The 22,650-nt window shown below is 38.5% G+C and overlaps 1 protein-coding gene across 4 annotated transcripts in view; it reads right to left on the bottom strand.

The window, feature by feature from the left end:
* Nucleotides 1-5,637: 5,637 nt before the first annotated feature.
* The window catches only part of LOC135707997 (receptor expression-enhancing protein 2-like), a 97,156-nt gene continuing 80,143 nt past the window's right edge, over nucleotides 5,638-22,650 (bottom strand). For 3 of the 4 annotated variants that reach the window (XR_010518277.1, XR_010518276.1, XR_010518275.1), the window contains one exon: nucleotides 6,928-7,013. Coding sequence is in view for 1 of the 4 variants with exons in the window: in XM_065229925.1 (XP_065085997.1) it covers nucleotides 6,927-7,013 (87 nt within the window). In the remaining 3 variants the exon portion in view is untranslated. Of the gene's footprint in view, nucleotides 7,014-22,650 lie in introns of all 4 variants that reach the window. The other variant, XM_065229925.1, reaches the window with a different exon arrangement.

Below are 22,650 nucleotides of genomic sequence, written 5' to 3'. Positions count from 1 at the left end.
CATAAAAAATCTCTGGTGACGTCTTCCTTCGGGAGGAAAGTAAAGCCGTTGGTCCCGGCCCATGTGTGTTGATGAAAGGATGCGATAGCCTACGAAGGTGTGGGAGCTGCCTTACTGCACATTCAATTGCCGTCAATGGATGGCAATTGATGTCCGTCGGTGATTGGCACTCACAATCAGTGTCACAATCAGCGATTTTATGATCACTGAGTACTCACCGGTCACAAAATGGCTTATTGTGACTCTCTGAAAGCATAATTAACAGGTTTCATATGTCAAACACATACTTTGTAACGTTTTCTTGTAATATACCAATACAAAATATCATAGGGGACGACGGGATAAGACGGCCACCCTTTAGATTATTGAATCAATCAACTTAAAACAAAAAAAAACATGCAGATTTCTTTGCTATATTAAAGTTTGTGCACATTTGCACATTCTAGCTTGATAACAAGTGAAACGTCAAAATAATCAACAAAAACATACATTGCGCTTACGGAGATGAACTAGCCTACGGCTAAAAATCTCCTAAATAAAGGAAGGAAAAAAAACATACATTGCGCATGACGGTTACCTGCATTTGTATTTTTTTTTTTTTTTTTTTTTACGGAATCTATTGCTTTAGAGCTATAATTTAATTTATCAAGGAAAAGTAATGTTATCATAAGGAAAACACATGTCTTTCGCTTATAGTGAAAAATATTCAATTTTCATTAATTTAAGAGGTATTACAGAAGCTGTTACAGTTTGAAATGTTACGAGGTAATACGGCTACATTTGGCTGGTTGAAACTGAATGCATAAATAGCAATATTTCGTTTCTGAAATATATCAGGCTTCTTTCGAAACATTTATAGATTTGTCATCAGTATGAATTCGTGATATGGAGGCCCCCAGAAAATCCGGATCATTCGTAAAAGAAGTCAATTCATAAAACTAGGTTCAGAACTTCTAAGAAGCTTCTGTTACCGGCATTATAAGTATATGATCAAGAAACTTCTGTACTACTATTCTCTATCTGCCTTGACCTACTGTGAAATTTTGCCGAAGACATTTTACCTTTCATACAGGTCATCAAGCTCATTTCTTCAGAACAATGTTTGTTTGGTTCCATTTGGGGTTCCAAACAACTGTGCAAAATTTGGGAACGATTGGTTGTAATCCGGCTTTGCACATTGCGTTTGAAATTTGTATGGAAATTAATATGAGAAAACCTACGTTTTTGAATCTTTATTGCTAGGGACCACAATTTTGCACAAACCACGCATCTAAATACGTTAGATGCGTATATCCCAGGAAGTGCCTAACAACTTTGCTCAAGGATGTATTGTGCTAGAATGCCCCTAAAAAAGTTATAGCTGTTCAAAGATCAATGTTTCGAATAAAATGCCAAAAATCCCTTTTCTGCTAACACTGCCGGTGTACCAATGGGAAATGAAGTAGTTCGCCTCCTCGTGGTGTGCCCTGGAAACGTTAATTATCGAACCCAAGGGAGAGATATTGCGGCTAAACGAACTACAGCAGAGTAAGGATGCTGGAGCCCCATCCAGCTCGTCCCAGGAGGTCGATAAGCCCTGCACAAACCCTCGTTGTGCAAAGGCAGGAGTGACAACGGGTTCTTAGAGTGTAGACGACTCTGACCAAGTCGCAGCACACGCAGCTGCTAAGCGGTCACATCTGTCCTGTCCTGCCGTAGACAGTTGGCTGGCTATCACGTCTGCTCTAGAACTCAGGCGAACAATTAACAGCGAACAATAAGAGGAAGGCCCTGCACAGCTGCTCACTGTGCAGTAGCGAGTGTCACGTCTGTGACACACCACTAGTGTGATGCACCATAGCGCCACCGGCTCCCTCCCATGATGTAATGCTTTCGGGCGGTTCCGGGGAAGGCAAGGCCCAAGAGCACAGGGTAAGGTTTTAGTGGGTCGGGAGCGCTACTTCTCCCATCCCCACACCCTGAGTTATCTTCTCAGATGTCTGGGAGCAGATTCCCCCTTGTATAAAAAAAGAGACTCCAAACTGAAATAATTTTGTAGTTAATTATTTTATCGGTTTGGTATATTCAGATGAAATATTCAAAAACAATAGATCTATCTCATATGCGTAGTCGGAGGGTGATGGGAGGGGGGGGGGTGGTCACTCATATCAATAGAAGTAAAGTTTCAAACTGAAATAAATTCGGTGTTTCTGATCTTGTCAAGTTGGTATGTTCAGATGTATTCAAAAACATGTGCTCCATTTAATAGGCGTAGTTAGATATGGGGGGGTGGGGGGCTTACTGTATGCTTTCCGGCCCTCACTTATATCAATGAAAGTAAAGATAAAGAATAAAATAACTTCGGAGTTTCCCATCTCTTGAGTTGTTCGGATGGGTTATTCAATAACATTTGCTCAATCTCATAAGAGCAGTTGTAAAGCGAGTACTCCCTACTCTTTTGGTGCAATATACAATGTCAGATATATTCACACAAATGTCATTGGATTGTAATGATTATATTTCATTTTAATATATTCTACAATTTCTCAGGGTACTCGTTTCGGTGCTGTTCTATCCCTTGAAGCAAATATTGCTTTTGAACTAGGTCTCGGGTAGATTTCTTGATAAATCAGAAATTAGTTTCACTCCTCATTAAGCCACATCGTTGAACACCATCAAGGAAGCAACTCTTCGTATCGCATTGAAATAATCTCTCGTTTGCCGGTTTTTGCATGAAGCCGGTCGAAATTTCGAAAAGGAATCAGCACTGTTAAAAGTGACGTTTGGCTTGGGACCCCAACTGAAACTTAGCCCACTTAAAGTTAGCCCAACAAGCCAAATCCGACTGTACCTGTGTCTGAGACGAAACTGATGAAGACAGTTTTCGTTTTCTCTTGTTTTTGGTTCTTGACGTACGACTACTACCGTGTTTTCTATTATGCGGGTGGCCTCAATCACAGTTTCATATTTCAAATAAAAGCTTTGTATAGAAACATAAAATTTTCCAGCTGCTAATAATTCAAACCACATCTCCTCACGAACAAATGAACAGACAAGTGGATATTAAAAATTTTCACCACAACAAGTTTCGTTTTAAAAGCTGCATATAGTAAGACAGCCCCCCCCCCCCCGCTTTCTAACAACGCTTATGAGATTGAGCAAACGTTTTTGAATAATTCATCCTGAGCATACCAAATCGATAAGATAAGAAACTCCGAAGTGATTTCAGTTTGGAATCTGACTCTCCGGCAGTGTTGGCAGAAAAAGGGATTTTTGGTGTTTAATTCAAACCATAACTATTTGAACAGCTATAACTTTTTTTATATACATTATAGCACCGTACTTCCTTTGGCAAAGTTGTTAGGCATTTCTTGGACTATATTTGTACATACTTAGTTGCACGGTTCATGCAAAATGTGGTCTCTAGAGATAAAAATGCAAAAAAGTTGGTTTTCCTATACTAATTTCCATACAAATTTCAAACGCAATGCGGAAAGCCGAGTTACAACCAATCGTCCCCAAATTTTGCACAGTTGTTTGGGACTTCAAATGGAATCGAAAAAGGGTTGTTCTCAAGCTTGCAAATGCTCATTACAGCTAAAATGCTATTTTTCGGATTTATGAAGCTATGAAATATTTTAATGATAATTCTTATTGACAAGATGCAAGAAGAAAAGGTAAAGTATTTATAAGATACATAAAACTTGTTAATTTAGCTTTCAGAGGACCACAATAGTGATTAGCTGTAACGATGAGCAACGCGATGAGCGAGCAATTAGAGATCATAAAATCGCTAGTTGTGACCTTCTGAAAGCAAAATTGATAAATTGTGTATGTCATACACAAACTTTACCACCCATGCTTGCTTCTTGCAAATAAAAAATATCATTAAAGTATCTCATAGTTCCATGATTCCGAAAAATAGGATTTTAGCTGTAATGAGCAATTGCAAGCCTGGTTGTTCTCGATTGGTGAGGTAAAGTTTGCGTTTTTCCATACAACGACGACCCTCTCTAGTGGCCAACCATACCCCGAATGATTTTTTTCTTTCATTATTTAGCTTTTGTTTTGTTTGGTATAAAACATCATCAAATGAAAAGGAAATTTTCTGAAAATGCAATTAGGAAAAGTACTCTAAAGATCAATAATCACTAAATTTATCGCAGAAATTTTATAAAGTTGTGGTTAAATTTTACTTGAAGCTTAAGGTGGACGTCTTACCCCGTCATTCCTAAATAACATCTAATGATTTCACAATTTCAAAAAAACATGTTTTCTGTCAAAATGAGTTTCATCAAACTAGCCAGTGATGTCAGGGAGGCCGTGTAGGACCAGTTTGAGCGCCTTGTTGACCACGATATCGTGCAAAAAATACTCCACCTCTATTCGCTTCAGCAGCTCTTGAACCGCTGCAGACCTGGGCTGAAAGGCTCCTTATTGTGGTGTTTACATCTGTGCGGATTTGCTAGCGCTAGTGTACTAGTTAGCATTGTACAAAAAAGTATCCAGCATAATGTAAACAGAGCATCAGCGTCTACCAGCATGAGATTTCAGGAGCACCTGAAAATCGTGCTAGTTTGTTGAACTGGTGAGCTAGTGAACTAGCATAAGTGTAAACAGCCCATTAATAGAGAAACAACAGCATTAACAAGAATATCTTGAACCATCAGTTTATAGCCCTTCGACACAAGGTGCAAATCTTTTTCGATGCACATCCCAACAAACAATTTTAGTTGCAGACTAGCTTAAGCAGCCAAAATTTGCCTTATGCAGCTAATTTTTGCCTGTATAAGCTAAGCTGCAGTTAAAATTGTTTGTTGGGATGTCGAGATTTTTACATAGGTCGGTGGGGAATCCCTTCACGATGATCGGCGGCACTCTCTCCTTCTTTTTTGCCTTCGGTTCGGCCCAGATTAGCAAAACGGTATAGGGGCCATTTTTAATTGCGTCACGCTAAATTGAGAAAAATGTACCCCCCCTCCCCTCTACCGACATGTTTTTCCTATACCAAATGCATTTCTTGTCACAAATTCATACACCCCTTAGAGCGTGACATAATATATGCATCACCCCATAGCGGTTGTTAGCCAGCTTTTTCGACGGCGGCGTCTAATCGGAATCGTTTCGCGGGCGGAATTACTCTCGTGTGATCACGAGGTTCACCAAACACCGCGAAAAAAAGAATGCGAACACTATGGGTCAGTCAGTTTTGCGTTTTAATCAAATGGAAGTGGCCCATAATTGTAGGTGACCCACAATACTGGGGTGACTGTACGCTCATTTATAACATTGCTATCGGCCCATCTCCCTCTGTTCTCTCAATATCATAGCAAGCAAGCCCGTGATTGGTTGATTACGGCTAAGAAGTTTGATAATGTTTCAATAGTTTACTAACGATAAACTTCTATAATATTTTATTTATTTATTTATTTTAGTTAAAAGTGATTAAAATCTGCACTTGCACCCCAGTACTTCCTAAATTCGTTTTCCATCTTCAAAAGTTCTTCTTCGTAACATTTCTTGAGAAGAAATAAAAACATTTATGTGTCAAATCAGTAAGAAACCCATATTTACTTACACATTATTGATTTATTCGCCATTTGTATTTATGAGCAAAAAGAGAAAGATGTCCTTTCAGTTAAATAAAACAGCATCCCATATTCCAACTATCAACTTTTATTTTCGTCTTGTCATTCTTTAGTTGTGAAATATTGTAGAACTAACTGAATCCAGGGCTGCTGTTACTGCGCTATATGGAGCATAATCTGCTTGCTTCATATGTTTTTTTTTCATCATGTGTGATTCTTTTGAGCATTATAATGTGACATTTTCAGCGTGAACTTGACTGCAGTTGCATCGTGGCATAAAAATGTAATTACTTCCTTTGCATTTGGGATGATGCAATATACTTCTGTGTGTTCCCTATATATTCAATCATTTTTAAATGATTTATAAACTTTCTGTCACTTAGGTCTATCTACTGCATATTTTTCATTAATGTGTTTGCGAAAACTTTTTCTTCACTTTGTTCTGCACTATTGTGGCTCACTTTCAATGAATATGCTCAATCATGATTACATGCATTTGTTCATGAGAACATTTTTCATTAGCTGAATATAGAAGATATGTTGTGTTGAAACTAAAGCAAAATCAAATATTAGCTTGCAAATTTTATTCTAACAGAAATTTTCAACATCTAATATAAAGCTTTATTCTAACATTAGCTAATATGCAGTTCCGCAAGTTGTAGGGACATTTTTTTTCTTTGCAATTTGTTTGTTTATAGTGTTTAATTTCAACCGGGTATTTACAGAAAGAATTTTGAGTGAGATCAAGCAAATGGCCTAACAGTTTGATGATGATAAAATTCTAAGAAAGATGTTGCATATATGTGCGAATGAAACGTGTCAAGGATGACGAGAATAGTGCTACTTAGGAGGAGATCACGAACGAAAGTTTATTTAACGGTAATTATATCTAGATAAAAACTTCCCCTAATCAGTTCCATTTTCTAAGGATCAGTGGTTCACTTTGTTCGTCTAGATTTTGGCATTCCTTACACATTAATGCTAGTTTATCGTCTCTTTTAGTAATAAATGCTTCCATCTTATGTATATTCTTTTATTGATTCATAGATGACTTTATGTTGGTTGATCTTTAATAAAATACTACAACTTCATTTGCGCTGTTTACGTAAACGATTCATAATCATTGTTTAGAGATAAAAATCGTTTTCTGTTTTTCACTCGTATCGAAAGCAATAACTATTGTGACGCATTTAAGCTCTAGTTTGTCATCGTGCTACTCGTCCATTTGTCTTCAACCTCTGTATTCCCATTACTGACAGCACCATTCGAGATGTGAAATTCATAGAATATTTCAACGCATTAAACTAAGGTATGGAACTCAAACTTCTGAAGAGAATTTTTCCCAAGCTGCAAGCGAAATTACTTTTCCGTCTTCGAACGCGTTTTTATAACTTTTTCCGTCTTTTTCGAACGAGGTAATGTGGTGCAGCTTGCGGACATTTTATCCTGGAATTGGAAATGTATAGATTAGAAATTGCATTGTAAGTCGACAAGTTTGAGTTAGTATTAAGAACGAAATATGTTAAGTACAGCAATCTTCGCACTGGTCGAATAAGTCACATGATTATCTTAGCTACATAAAATGTATAATTAGTATTGCACAACAAAAAAATAATTTTAATATTACATCCAAGAGGATGCACTTCAATCATGTCGAAAATCTCATGTAATTTTTATGGCCACAAAAATAAACAAATGCAGTAAAAGCAGCGTAATGTCGGTTCATGCCCTGTATTAATGATAATTTTGTCCTTTTTGGCAAGTAACATTACACCATATTTTCAACACAATTGAAGTGCATCCACTTTGATATGATATTAAAATTAATTTTTTGCTGTGTGTGAACTGATGTTTATGTGTGTCTATCAGAAATAGGGGGAAATATCGTGTGGGATCGAAAGTTTTACACGAGAGAAATCCATCTACCTCGTACACATTCCACCAGGTGGACGGATGCTTATGTATACGAATTTCGTACACCTTAGCAATCCACACAATACTATGAACCCCTGAAGAAAAACAGATATGTTCAAATGCGTTACGCAAAATGAATTGTGTATTTACAAATGGTTGAGATATACATAAGTGCTGGCTTACAATCAGCATTATACAGTATTAACAAGTATTCTAAAAATGAGGTAATTGTATGACAATCGCAAGAGCTTTTAAGCATTTTAACTAAAACCACGTGCTCAGAATTTGTTCGTTGTACACTTGTAAATGCAATGTTTATTTCGAGCATTGTCACAAACACAAACAAACAAAATTTGAAAATGGTGAATATTTTATTTTCCAAAACAAACGAAGCCGAACAATACAAAAGGTCCAATTAACATTGAACAATTCCAAGCCCGAATTTACAAGTGGCCAGTAAGGCTATTGCCAGTGGCACCCACCAATTTTAGTAATTTTAATATCATAAAATAGAACCATGTTTTGTATGGCTTCATATGATAGGATCATGATTTTATTTTCACAATCAATTGGGAGTGATCATCAAATTACATAAGGATTTTTGAGTGCTTATTGGATCCCCTCCCCCTTGTAAGACACTGTAAGATTTGAGGGGAGGCCTTTCTGTTAATACTCCTCGCCCCACCCTAAAATCTTAATATGATTTAAAAATGTTCAGAAAATCGTTAAATAAGACATTTGCAGCAATGAAAAAAACAGGGCAACACACATAACTAGCGTTTAGAACTAAGGGCTCAACAGCGACGATACCCAACTAACAATTTTCGCAATGTAAACCGTTTTACTCACTTCATTTATACAGCCACAAGCTGTGTTCAAATGTTATACGATATGAGGAAACCTTTACTCAACCTCTATACAAGCAAATCTGGCGAACTTAGTCAGCTACTTATGGCTGTTGGGACAAGCTCTTATTGCATACCCATTAACACTTCTATACAGCTGTTATCCTGCTGCTTAGTTGTGTGTGAACTTGAAAAGCGCTTACTCAACCTTTACCCTATCCAATAATCACTACACTGCTTTCTCTTGACGCCAGGTTAAATATTGTTTAGGCTGTGGTGGATACGGCCCTGCGCAAGCAATGCGCAGACGGACGATAAAATGTATGTAAACAAAAAGATCAGCATAAACGCGATCACGCCACTCGGGCAGCGAACGCAGTTTGTGCTGATCCAGCAGAAAGGGTCACGTCCGCCACCGCTAGGTAGGTTAAGTTAGCATAAGAGAGAAGTAATAACATGATTCTTAGTTCTAACACGGAGGCGAGCAGTTGAGTTGATTTTATCATACCGAAAGCCAAGTGGCTAATACTAACAGATAGAGGAAAAACTTTTCATGGCGATCCTGCCAGGAGCTCTAAGGAACAGTAGATGAGTGCTGCAAATTGTGTGCCGTTAATTGAACGCTACCGCCGCCGCGACGAAAAGTGATAATTAATGACGAACACAAAGTGTGTTTGATCGAGTTCGAACAGCGAGTGCACTGCGATGCGATGCGGCAGAAAACCAACCGGTCGCGAAAAGAAAGTTTCTGTGATTAACAGGCCAATAAACTACAATTACAACAGCCAAGCCTGATAGATGGTCGTTAAATTAGTGAAAACAGTGGAAAAAATTTAGTAATCAAACGAAACCGCGAGTGACAATATGGGTTGGTTCAGTGCGGACGAAATCGTCGCCGCACCAGCCGCCGCGAGTGGGGGACAGCCACAGCCCCAGTGTGGACATCATACAACCCAAACAGTGGCTCTGTGTGCCATGGCGGTCTTTGCCGCTGGCTATTTGATTTTCAAAGGAGTAGCGAAGATCAACCGCCACAACACTGAGCGCGTTGCCGAGAGGGCGGCACGCCGTGTGAATGCGCAAGTTTAAGGTTTGAAGACGGACTCCTCTCAATAAGTAAATTGACAAAACTTTGACCGATATTCAAGTGCAAGGAAAAATATTTGAAGCCACTGCTGGGAAATCTTACGAAGTGCTATTGGAAGTGCGGCTAAAGTCCAGTGGAAGCTGAAATTTACAATAAACCACCACCCCACGAGTGCGCATGGAAGAAAAAAAAGGCGAACCGTAAAAGACAAAGTGAACAAAAATTAAAAAAAAAAAAAAAAAAAACATTGAACATGTGGACAGTATCGATTTCTTTATAGTTGCTCAAGCGATAGAGCAATTTGAACGCGAAAAAAAAGTTTTGGGAACGAATTTCCCGTAGAGACAAAAAACTATCTGTGGAAGTGATGGCCGCGAAGCGTGCAATCTTTGAAGCGGTATACAACCTGGCAGCAGGAGCTGCCCTGAGGATAAGGTCGGCAGGCCTCATCGAGGACTTAAACTGGGCCTACAACGGCCTCAAGATGACCGTAGATGCTGTGAAGCCCTAAGTGAGTCGCCGTGCTGTAACGACGAGAACGTAGTCGTCATCGTCGTCGTTGCCGGTTTGCAGAACAAAAAGGGAAGCGATAGTAAGTGCCTGATAAAATGAACTGATATCGGAAAACATAATCATATAATCAAGTTGCATAACACTAGTAACAAGTAAGGTGTGTTCTAGAACCTTTTCCAATATTCAATGTTTACAAGAAGAGAAAAAAAAAATAATCTCAATGCATTAAAGTGTAAATCTAATAGAGTTCTACTAATAGGACTCCCAATATTTATATAGGCAGTGGAAATTTTTGTTTTGTGCATTATAATTACTTATTTACGATTATATCGATCTACATGATTCTCTATTGCTTTACTCATTTGTCGATTTTCTTGCTAATGAATTGAGTACATGACTAAAAGAGCGTAAATTTGCATTTAAAGTTGGAAATTTTTCCGAAACATACATTGATATCACATAAGAAATTATTTCGAGAAATCAGGTCGTCACTGTGTTCCCTAATTGGTATTAAAGTTCTCCATTGTGGAAGATTAGCAAAGCAAGACGAACCGAAGCCATTATTTCACACTATGAAGCTATTTTAAGATATTTTCTGAAAACCTTCTAACTTCTTGAGTCAAATCCTCTGAATTGTCTATGTTAGGTCACATTGTAGGCATACATGGACCAATATGTAGAAAAAGAGACAGTAGTGAAAAATTTATTAAAGGCTGTTGCCACAGTTAACGCAACGAGCCCCCAATATTCCAAAAAGAAGGATACGGTGCTCAGACACGTAACTTCACTGCAAAAGTTTGTACTGTCATTAGCAAACAAGAAGATTGACAACGCGTTCGCAGCATTTAGGCTGCAAGTTAACCAATTTTTCATAAGAAAAGAGCAGGAAGAAGAAGCAGAAGGTGAACAGGAAGAAGAATCCGAAAGCGAATCTGACGAAGAAAAAACTAAGCCCATAATGCCGCCCAAACTGGATCTTAGCTTGGCAATCCGCGTCGTGGATAAATACGACGGGGATGCAGCCACGCTACAATCCTGGTTGGATAGCGTGCAGGTTCTTCGGGAGGACGATCCTACCGTCCCGGAGGCCAATTTTATTAATTTTTTGAAATCGCGGTTAATTGGTGCCGCGAGGGGATCCATTGATGGAACCCAAACACTGGCAGATGCGACAACTGCCTTGAAAACAAAGTTCGCAATTCAACTTACACCTATTGCGGTGGAGGCTGAATTACGAGCTTTGAAGCAAAAGAACAAAACAGTGACGGATTTTGGCAGCGAGGTAGAAAAGCTCGCTACCAAATTAGCGTCCGCATGGGTTTCGAAGGGTGTGCCCTTCACCACTGAGGCCTCAGCGAAGCCAGTAGTGGAACCCATAGCAGTGCAAACCTTCATAAACGGTCTTAAGGATCAATCAGCAGCTTACCTAGTGAAATCTAGGAATCCAAAGACGTTGACTGCTGCTATTTCGGATGCATTGGAGGTGCAACCTCATGCATCCGCTGAGTCCGCAATGTGGGCTCAGGGGGGTTATCAACCTCCATTTTTCAACAGGGGAAACCGTAGAGGTAACCACCGCCAGGCCGTGGTAACAATTACCATGGTAATCGTGGCGGTAACCGAAACTACGACGGGAATGGTCGCAACAATCGACCGCATCAAAACAACAATGGTTATCGGGGTAACCAAAATAATCAAGGTTACCGTGACGACCATGGAAACAATCGAAATCAGAATCACAACCGTGGTGGATATCACGGAAATAACAACAATAATAGCAGTAACAACAACAGCAACAACAACAGTAACCGCAGAAGAAATGCGAACGTGGCTGAAGAACCACAGCCGTCGCAACAGCAACAACCCCGAGAAGAAGCAAACGTAGGGGAGTTTTTTCGCTAATTCGATCAATACTAATAGAGCATTACGGTTAGATTTTCTAATCGATGCCAAAAATTTTAAGTTGATAGTGGACAGTGGTGCATCATGCTGTCTCATAGATCAACGTTATTTAACAAAAAATTTGAACAGATGCATTGATCCATCCCGTACCATAGAGGTGTATGGTATAAATGGAATTACCAACACCTTGGGAGCGGTTGATACTTATTTGGAATATAAACAGTTAGTATATCCTATAACTTTTCACGTGGTAGATCATTTACCAACCAGTGTAATTGGTCTAATCGGCACAAATTTTTTGAAAAAATTTGGTGCGAAAATCGATTTTGAACATTCTACGCTATCGCTAAGAGCGCCTCGATATGAGGAAAACTTCATAGTACCTCCCAGAACAGAAGTCGTTACCTTCATAGACACCCGGTATTCCAAACCGTTGGTGATTTTGAATGAGGAAATAAAGCCTCATGTTTTTATTGCGGGTGCAATTGTGCAACCGGTGCAGGGAAAGATCCCTGTCCGTATGATGAACGTTAAAAATAAGCCTGTAAAAATTGAGAATTTAACCATTTCAACAAAGCCTTTCGAAAACTATGATGTCATAGAAATCGAAAGCGCTTCCAAGCATAATGATGCGAGAGTGGGCGAGCTTTTATCGGAGTTGAACCTAGATGGGATCAACCCGAAAGACAAGCCAGTTATTCAAAAGCTGTGCATGAAATATAACGATATTTTTTGTCTGAAGAATGACAAATTATCGGTGACAAGAATTTACCAGCCATCACTCACGGTAAAGCCAGATGTACACCCAGTGTACACCAGGCCTTACAAATTACCACAAGCCCAAAAGGAGGAAGTCCAAAGGCAAGTGGATAAAATGATCGATGAAGGAATCATTGAAGACGCCGTTTCAGAATGGAACAGCCCGTTGTTGCTAGTTCCAAAGAAATCGACCGATGATAAAAGAAAATGGCGATTAGTTATTGACTATCGCAAGCTCAACAACGCACTGCAAGACGACAAATTTCCACTTCCTAACATAGAAGAGGTAATTGAGTCGTTAGCCGGAGCGAAATATTTTTCGCATCTGGATCTATCTCAGGGTTACTACCAGTGTGAGTTAAGACCTGAAGATAGATCGGTGACAGCTTTTAGTACTAATAGGGGTCAGTACCAAATGACTCGTCTCCCTATGGGACTAAAAGTAAGCCCTTCAACATTTTCCAGACTAATGACCGTAGCAATGTCAGGTCTCAACATGGAAAAGTGCCTTGTATATCTGGATGACATAATCATCTTTGGAAAAACTTTAGAGGAACACAATAAAAACCTCGCGGAAGTTTTTGAAAGGTTAAGACATACCAACCTAAAACTAAATCCGCAAAAGTGTAATTTTTTAAAGACCGAGTTATTATATTTGGGTCATCTAGTATCTGTCGAAGGAATTAAGCCAGATCCTTCGAAGATCGAAATCATAAAAAGGTGGAGTAGTCCTCAAACAGCCGACGAAGTAAAGCGCTTCGTAGCGTTTGCGAACTACTACCGCAAACACATAAAGGATTTTGCCAAATTATGCAGTCCTTTGAATAAACTAACGCGGAAAAATGTGGAGTTCGTCTGGACAGACGAGTGTGAACACTCCTTCCAGTTTCTGAAGGAATGCTTCATGAACCCGCCTGTCCTTGACTACCCTGATTTTCCCCGTCAAACATTTTTACTTTGCATACAGATGCATCAGGTAAGGCATTGGGTGCAGTCCTAAGCAACCAAAATGCTAGGCCAGTTGCATTTGCAAGCAAAGCCCTGAACAGTGCTGAAAAGAATTACAGCACCATTGAAAAAGAACTTTTGGGTCTAGTCTGGGCGATTCGACATTTTCGACCATATCTGTATGGTAGAAAATTCGAATTGTATACAGACCACAGACCGCTAGTATATTTATTTACATTAACTGACCCTTCGAGCAGACTGACCAAGTTTCGTCTCGCTCTGGAGGAGTATAAGTTTGACGTAATGTACAAAAAGGGCACGGAAAATGTGGTAGCGGACGCGTTATCACGAATTTCCGTAGAAGATTTGAAAGCTCTCACACCGCAGACTGGTTTGGTGTGTACAAGAGCTCAAGCCAAGAAACAGCAGGCGTCAGATGAACTAAAGGCAGGAGATGAGAAAGAAAAACTTAACTACATAGAAATACAAATTGGGCCCAAAAACAGCGACAAAAATAGCCAAGCTACAGAAACAACAATTGATGAGCAACTGAAGAAAGGAGTTCTCTCTATCGAGCCTAATACGTCATTAACTCACCTACGGGGAGTGATGAAACGATTAGTGGACTTCGCGAGAGCAACTAAAATTATAGGCCTTACACTGAAATGTTCGAACGAAGCAAAATCGTTGAGGGAAAAGATTGAAGCCCTCCAAGTTAGTGGCATGCCACCTATTTTTATAATAGGAAAGAAAATCACGGAAATTACGAACAAAAAAGACCAACAGGTTGTAATAAACGATTTCCACGTATTGCCAACTGCAGGGCATGCGGGAATCAAGAGAACAACCAACACCATCAAACAGCGATATCACTGGAAGTCCATGGATAGTGATATCGCATCCTTTATCAAAAATTGTCCTCAATGCCAAAAGAACAAAAGCCAAAATACTAGACAACCAATGCAGTTGACTAGTACGGCCAGTTCGGCGTTCGAGAAAATTTTCTTGGACCTTGTAGGTCCTCTTCTACCAGACGCGCAAGGGAATCAATATATTTTGACAACCCAATGCGATTTAACCAAATACATTACGGCAACACCAATTTTGGACAAATCGGCAGATGCTGTGGCCAAAGCATTCGTCGATAATGTCATTTTAAATTACGGTGTTCCAACGCAAATCTTAACAGATAGAGGGACAGAATTTATGTCTGCTCTATTTGTTAAAATATGTAATCAACTAAAGGTAGAGAAGTTGAACTCTACCGCCTATCATCACCAAACAATCGGATCGTTGGAAAATTCCCACAAAGTCTTGGGAAATTTTCTTCGTATCCAAACGGGAAACTCATACGGAAATTGGTCTGCCTGGGTACCGTATTATAAGTTCGCTTATAATACAACGGTACATAGTGCAACGGGCAAGACTCCATATGAACTAGTATTTGGGAAGCTTTGCACACTTCCATCAAACCTAACAGAACAGAATGAGACCGACCCTGTCTACAATGTAGACGATTATGCTAGTATTTTGAAATTCCAGTTGCAAAAGTCCCAAATAGAAGCTAGAAAAAGTCTTCTGAAAGGGAAAGCAACTAGGGTAGAAAAGAACAAGCAAGGATGTAGAGACAAAATTTTCGCAAAGGGACAACAGGTCCTGGTAAAGAGAGAAGTGGGGTCTAAATTGGAGCCTAAATATGAAGGGCCATATCAGGTCCTTGAGGAGTTAGGTTCCAATATAAAGATCCAAATAGGGAATAGCACGGATATCATTCATAAGGATAGGATTAAAATTTTTTTTAACTCGAAATAGTTTCTTAATGTGGAAACAACAATACCAAAAAGAAAAAAAAAAAAAAAAAAAAAAAAAAAAAAAAAAAAAAAAAAAAAAAAAGAGAAAGATATTGCAAACACATTTTTATAACTAATACATCATTACAATTATATACAATTATTTTACACACATTTATATAGTAGACACAGTTATATTATACAAGTTTGGTACCAAAACACATCATAAATAATTCAAAAACATATTACAAACACATTTTCATAACTAATACATCTATATTACAATTATATACAATTATGTTACACACATTTATATAGTAAAACAATTATATTATACAATCTTGATACAAAAAAAAAAACTCAACATAAATAATTCAAAAACAATTTAAAAACTTATTCTGTTGAATAAATTTTTAAATTTCATTCGGATAGGGCGTGTGGTGGATACGGCCCTGCGCAAGCAATGCGCAGACGGACGATAAAATGTATGTAAACAAAAAGATCAGCATAAACGCGATCACGCCACTCGGGCAGCGAACGCAGTTTGTGCTGATCCAGCAGAAAGGGTCACGTCCGCCACCGCTAGGTAGGTTAAGTTAGCATAAGAGAGAAGTAATAAAATGATTCTTAGTTCTAACACGGAGGCGAGCAGTTGAGTTGATTTTATCATACCGAAAGCCAAGTGGCTAATACTAACAGATAGAGGAAAAACTTTTCAAGGCTGTTTTTTTTTTGTTGGAGGAATTTATCATGTTTTACTGTGAATCAAATTAATCGAAAATAGTTATAAGCTCACAACCAAATTATTTACACTGTACCGGAACCTGGAATCGAACTTGAGACGACCGCATTGGCGAACCTTGATACTACCAACTTCGCTACGCCAACACTTTAAACTGACGTAAACAAATTTACATCCCCTTCTACAACATGATTGCTGATTATAGGCTTTATAATAGTGCACATGAATCACTTTTCTTGACTAGTTAATTCAAATTTGTAAAGAAGCAGAGTGAAAGCTAGAAAACTGCACAAGTCTAAAAATAAACCTAGTTGACTGTAAAATAGCTTCCAAAGTAGCGCTAACACAATTTATTAGTTGAATACAGGTTGTTTGGTTAAAAGGCACTTTTGATGTTTATGTTATTCAGCAAGTTTGGTTGGTTGTGTAGAAGCCGTCAAATAAGTAATATATTCACTTTATTAGCATTGTTTTGCAGCTAAAAGTTGAAAGTTGATTAATAGTTGCAAAGAAGTGACATTAGCGTTTATTGGCTAAGAACCGAAACGACCTTAACATCGTATAAAAAACAAAAAAAAAAACAATGAAGAGAATTAATCATTGCATACTGGTTCTTATGATTCAAAACGCTAGATGAAATTTTAGCAAACGATTTCAGTCTGTTACTTAGATCATCATCAGTAAATTAGCTAGAACTTCAGAGAAGCTTCGTGAACTTCAAGAAATACTAGAGATCTTCAGGGCAGACCCATTAACTTCATAGAAAATTGTAGGAACTTTCAGGAAGTTTTGCGTAATTTAAAAATAAATGCTCACAATTTCAAGTAAGTTTCATAAACAAATTGCGAAAACATAAGGGAATTTTCGAAAAATTCTGGAATATTTTGAAAATTTCAGGCGTGCTTAAAGAACTTCAAGACGGTTGCATTTTATTCAGGAAAACTGCAGACACTTTTAAGAAAGGAAAATCCAGAAAACGTATGGAAAGTCAAGAGAACTTCACAGATGTAGAGAGAACTTAAAGATAATAGTGGATTCCAAGTACCTCAGTCTAGAAATTTTTGGGGAAATACTGATATCTTATGGACAGTTCCAATAACTTTAGGGAAGTTCCGAGAACTGCAAGAAAGTCCAGACTTTCGGGGAAGTTTTAAGCATAAGTAAAGGTTATGTAAGCGTAAGCTCCGATATATTCAGAACAGGTCCATGAACTTCAGGAAAATTTCAAGAACCTTATATAAGTTCCTAGAATGTCAAAGTAGTCCAGAGATCTGCAGAGAACTTAAAAAAATATTGAAAATTCGGGAGCTTCAAAGATGCCCAGAGTACATCAGGAATGTTTAAAGGCAATCACGCTTACTACTACACCACCGGCGCCGCCATCGATATTCATTTCGTTTTAATTTCAGGTAAATTTCGCGGAGTAAATGAAGCTACCGAAATTTCAGAATATTCCATAGAATTCAAGGGAAGAAAAGTAAGAAATTTCAGGAAAATTGAGGGAGCTCCATAGAATTCCAGAGAACGTCAGGAAAGGTCAGAAAACTTCAGATAAATTCTGAGAATATCAGAAACATGCAAAAACATGTTTAAAAAGTTCCGCAAGCTTCAGGGCTGTTTTGAGAATTGAGGTAACATTACGGAAGATCATTGTAAATCTAATATTTTCCGAAAAAATAGAGGAAAATTTAAGAAGTTTCCAGGGGACGACTCAGGCGTAGTGGTTAGCATCCATACCTCTCACGCCAAAGTCACGAGTTCAAATCTCACCCCCGGTGACTACAATTAAAAAAAGAAGTTCCCAATATTCAAGAAAAACAGATAATTTCAGAGATGTTTAAAAAACTTCAGTTTCAGAATTTCAAAGGATTTTGGAGAAGTTCCGACAACTTTAGAGAATATCAGAGAACTTTAGGACAGTTCCATTAATATCAGGGATATTACAAATATGTTAAACTTCCTGGAAATGGTTAAAACATCAAGACGATCCTAGAACCCTAGAAGAAATTCAGGATCTTCAAAGGTGATACTTGATCAAGAATTGGCTTTTTTTTATTAAATCCTAAATTAGCATACGAAACATTCCAAACTAACAATTTTCACAATGTAAGCGCTTAATTCATTTTATTTATATAGCCTCAAGGTGTATTCAATCGTTATACGGTATGGAGCAACTTTTACTCAACTTCTGAACTTCACGGACGATAAGAGATCTTCAGAGCACTTTCATTGTTTTAAGGACAATTGTAGGCAGTTCCCTGTCCCTGACCCTGTCCTTTGGCTATGCATCTGATTTCGAAAGACAACACATGCGTTCAATAAACATGCGCTGAAGAAATTGGAACTCAAGCTCAACGCCGTCTATGTTTTGTAAAGACTGCTAAAATGTTGGAAAAAATACCATACATTGCGACTCTTATGTCACTAATAAACTCATAACAGGCTCAGAGCTGAAAATATGTAATTAAAAATTTATTTACTCAATTAGTTGAGCTATTACTTACAATTCTACGATCTACTAAGAAATTACAATTCGAGGCAATTGAAAAAACTTAATAGGACAGCCCTGTGGGATTGTACGACTACGTGGTCTTATATAAAAAATGTTATTTTTAACTACAGAAGGAGCTTGTGTTTTGTGTAGGAATAAGAATTTGAGCGGGGTTCTCTCTGTTTATACTCTTTAGTATGACTATTTTTGCCCTCCTGAAAAGAACCTTTTGATATGAATTTTAGTTGGGACATGTTAAGAAATTTAACTCTAACACAGGCAAAGCCTTTGGAAGATGACGATGACGTGTAGTCTGCTGGATCAGCAAATCGGACCGGACAATCCCATATTCTTCGGTTCAATGATTGGGCACTCGCAAGAGTCTCAACCCGTATGCTTCTGTACAGGGGTTGAACTCATAGGCATAGCCAGAGTGGGGAAGGGGGGGGGGCGACTGCTCCCCTAAACTCAGCAAAACAAAGGTTTTCGGGGAAATGGCATTCGGTCAAATTTTCCATAGTAATTTTTTTTTGCCCTTCCCTAGCTCGAAACCTGGCTACGCCCTTGGTTGAACTGCAACTGATTGAAAGGCCGCAGAATATCTGTGTCCACCCAGCTAAAGCTCCTCCCCTTTTTAGTTTTCCTCGTTAAACTCCTTCTCTCAACAAGCCTTGCGCTTCGGTCAGAGAGCGTAGGGTGTCGTTGTGCCAATTTGGTCGTGGAACATTTCGAGTATGAGAGAGTAATTGCAGTTAGATCAAAATTGCCTGAGAAAAATACAAGTACTTTCGCAGATTACCCGAAGTTGCGATAGTTAAGGTATGATCACAGACAAGTAGACATAGCACTCTTAAAACGTTCATCAAAATCGTTTTTAACGGCCAATTTAAATGTTTCTTAGTTGGTAACTCTAAGACTAGAAGGTCCCGAAATAACGTGCTCAACTTTTTGGCTCAGCTCTGGTACTCTCTTCGGTCCCAAGCTAATCGATTCACCCCTCGAAACATAGGAAAATCCACTAACCCCTCATTTTATCTGTCAAACTTTCATAGCTAATCAAAACAAACATTGTGTAGTAGTAGAATTTCGACTAGAATAGGGTACGTTAATCGTTTGCTTGGGACCAATAGGCTAGTCAAGAAGTGAGCCAATTAAAAATCGTTAGTTTCGTATTGATTGTTGGTAGTACTGCCCCTTGTGGTGCGTCCCTAGCGTTTGACGGTTACACACTACAACCATCTGTTGAGTGTATTGCCCATCATAGTGTATACGACAGATGGCGGTAGGGTTTACAATGATAAATGTTCAATATGTTGTGTCTTCTTGTCTGTGAAATAACATTGAGGTAACGTTAGGATAAAATCAAAACATTGAGAAATATTACGCATCACTTTCAGAAAGACTTCACTTCGCAACCGATGAACCATTCTGACGGCTAGATGAGTACCCAAGTAACCATATAGTAGCAATATAGTTTGTATATTCTTAATTTGGTTAAGTATGGTTAGTTGAGGAATCTGATGAAACTGTCACTTCTTGAAACTGATCCCTTTCTTTATTTCTTTCTTTCTTTCATTCTCCTTTCGCACACGGAGCGCTCGGCGGACCAGCGACTTTGGACGTGAGCCTCGTCCCAGATCACCATGGCAATTCAATGACATATGGTGGACATCAAACCAACCAAAAAAGGCGAAATCATATTAGAACCAACCAACCAAAGACGATCTACGGAAGGAAATTGCCGGTGAAGCACGGAATGAAATACGAAGCGTTAGAGAAAAAGTTCAAGGGATTCCAAAGGAAGTAATTAACGGCGGCGGAAAAGCAGAATATGGTACAGCAGAATTGCAGCCAGCAACCCAAGAACCAAAAGCAGTGCGATGCTAGTTTTCATTTCTATGACGACAACTGAATTAAGGGGCTTAGAAGCAGAACAACAAACGTATCAATGAATGTGTTTTCCGTCGAGCTATTAACGAAACAGAAAGTCGATGAAGAGAATCGATCAAAATCACTTGCACCGCTGCTTTAAAGTTTGGTTACAAGATTACAACTCTGGAGAGCATTTTGTGTGGTCGTTGGGGGCGTGTGGTTCTTAATATGGCGATTAGTGTGCAAAATGTTACGCAATTGCATCCTCCCTATTCGCACACGCCCGAATATCGGAGGCGAATGCCAGTTCGAAATGTTTCGTCTACTAACGACTCTCTGATGACTGTGTTGGGGAAGCAGCATATGCATGTTATTTCGGCGCTTTTGGACAATGCTTGACATTTACCACTTTTTAATAGAATCTTCTTGGACAGAGGCAGAAATATGTCTGATCGATTGATGATAAAACTATTGAAATTGGTCCAGGGGCAGCTGAGTTATTAACGTTCAAAATCTTTCATAATTTCGTTACATGTATCATTTTTGGTTTTCACAAAGTGTACCCCCATGTAGAAATCATAGACGTAGTCCTACGTCAAAAATGTAGTTTGCTTCATAGTCATCCTTGCTGAACATTTTTTACAGAACCACAGTACGGTTTCTTCGTATTTATGCTTCATGTGAAATTCTGGCAATCCTGGAATGCTCGTCTTAGAAAATGCAGGTCGAAGAATCGTAAACGGTGATCGTTTAGGATGTCCTGACTCCTGACGTCTTGTGGTGTTGTGCTGCAATAACACATACCTCACATTCTTCCTTCCCCAATTCAGTATTCGCTCAGGGTCTTCTAAAGATTCCATGAAGTGCATCCACGATCGACAAAATTTCTTATCGGAAACTGCTCGTAGTTTACCTCAAAACCAGGGAAGTCACATTCCAAGCTTACGTTACCTTAAATTAATTCACCACTGGTAACCTAATTTATACTTGTAGCTTGCATCTAGCACTCAGAACTATCCTCACATCCATATAATTGTAAATAATCAAGGGTAGTCATTTCAAATCAACGTAAACTGTCGAAACAACAATTAAACCCCATTTGGCGTTAACGATGGCCAACGTTTCTTCGCGCAGTTTGTTATGGGATTTTTTGAAAGAGTGACTGACAGGTGCTTATGGAATTTCACCATAGAGATTGCTGACTTTTATCGTACGTCACGTATACGTATAGGCAAAATGTTTACATCGGGAAAAAAAAAACTTCATAGCGGAAAATTTTCCCGATGAAAACAAATCACTGACACAATCATACTTTAGCAATCTCTATAGGAATAAAGAGTTGCAGTCATCGTCAGCGCCAATCCATCATAGCAAGCTGCGATACTGTTACGCGTTATGTGTTTATTCTGAATCGTTCATGAGCAAATATGCGCATGTCTGTATCGTTCCTATTTGACATTATTTCAATCAAATAAAAAACAATTTTGCAGTTTATATGAATTAAATTACTGTTTTGTATGCGAACCTACGGCAAAGTAAGGCCTTTTCAATTTCTTACTGGTTATTTTAATAAAAAAAAATAGCCTTTTTTCAAAATAAAGTAGCCTACCCAAGTAACCAACAAGCCCGGTAATTCGCCTTTTTGCAATATAAGGCAAATATTCGACTAATATAAAGCTTAGCATGTTAGCTATATTACCCGGGTATCAGCCTTATATTGAAAAAAGGCGAATTAGTTGGTTACTTGGGTATTGCCACACAATATACAAATTCATGCATTGGTTGGCAAAAAAGCTATCAGTCAATAACTGTGGAAGTGCATCTAAAACACTAAGTTGAGAACCAGCAAAACGCTCGTACAGAAGCGTAAAAACACTGAAAGAACAAGCAACACAGCTAATAATAAACAGTTAATTGCAGTTGTCCTCCCGAAAATAAATTGTAAAATATAAAGATAATTATCAATTTTAAATTAACTCATGTAGTTTCAAATATATGTATGACGATTCATAGTGATTATTCCAAATGCCCATAATGCCAAATGTCCTTATGCCAAATATATCAGACCTTTTTGTAACTTTCATACGATATTCACTTAACACGATTGACATGGCCAAATTTATTCAGTAGAACGGCCTTTTTTTATTTAGCCTTCTATATTTTTCGGACATCTGTGATTCGGCGTTCCAAAGTAGTAATCAACATTTGAAAACAAATTCT

This window comes from Ochlerotatus camptorhynchus, unplaced genomic scaffold, assembly GCF_037179485.1.
Source record: "Ochlerotatus camptorhynchus isolate MF236.1 unplaced genomic scaffold, CSIRO-AGI_Acam_v1.1 ptg000324l, whole genome shotgun sequence".
NCBI lineage: Eukaryota > Metazoa > Arthropoda > Insecta > Diptera > Culicidae > Ochlerotatus > Ochlerotatus camptorhynchus.
The sequence above is the reverse complement of the archived record's forward strand: the minus strand, read 5'-3'. Positions and strand labels throughout refer to the sequence as shown.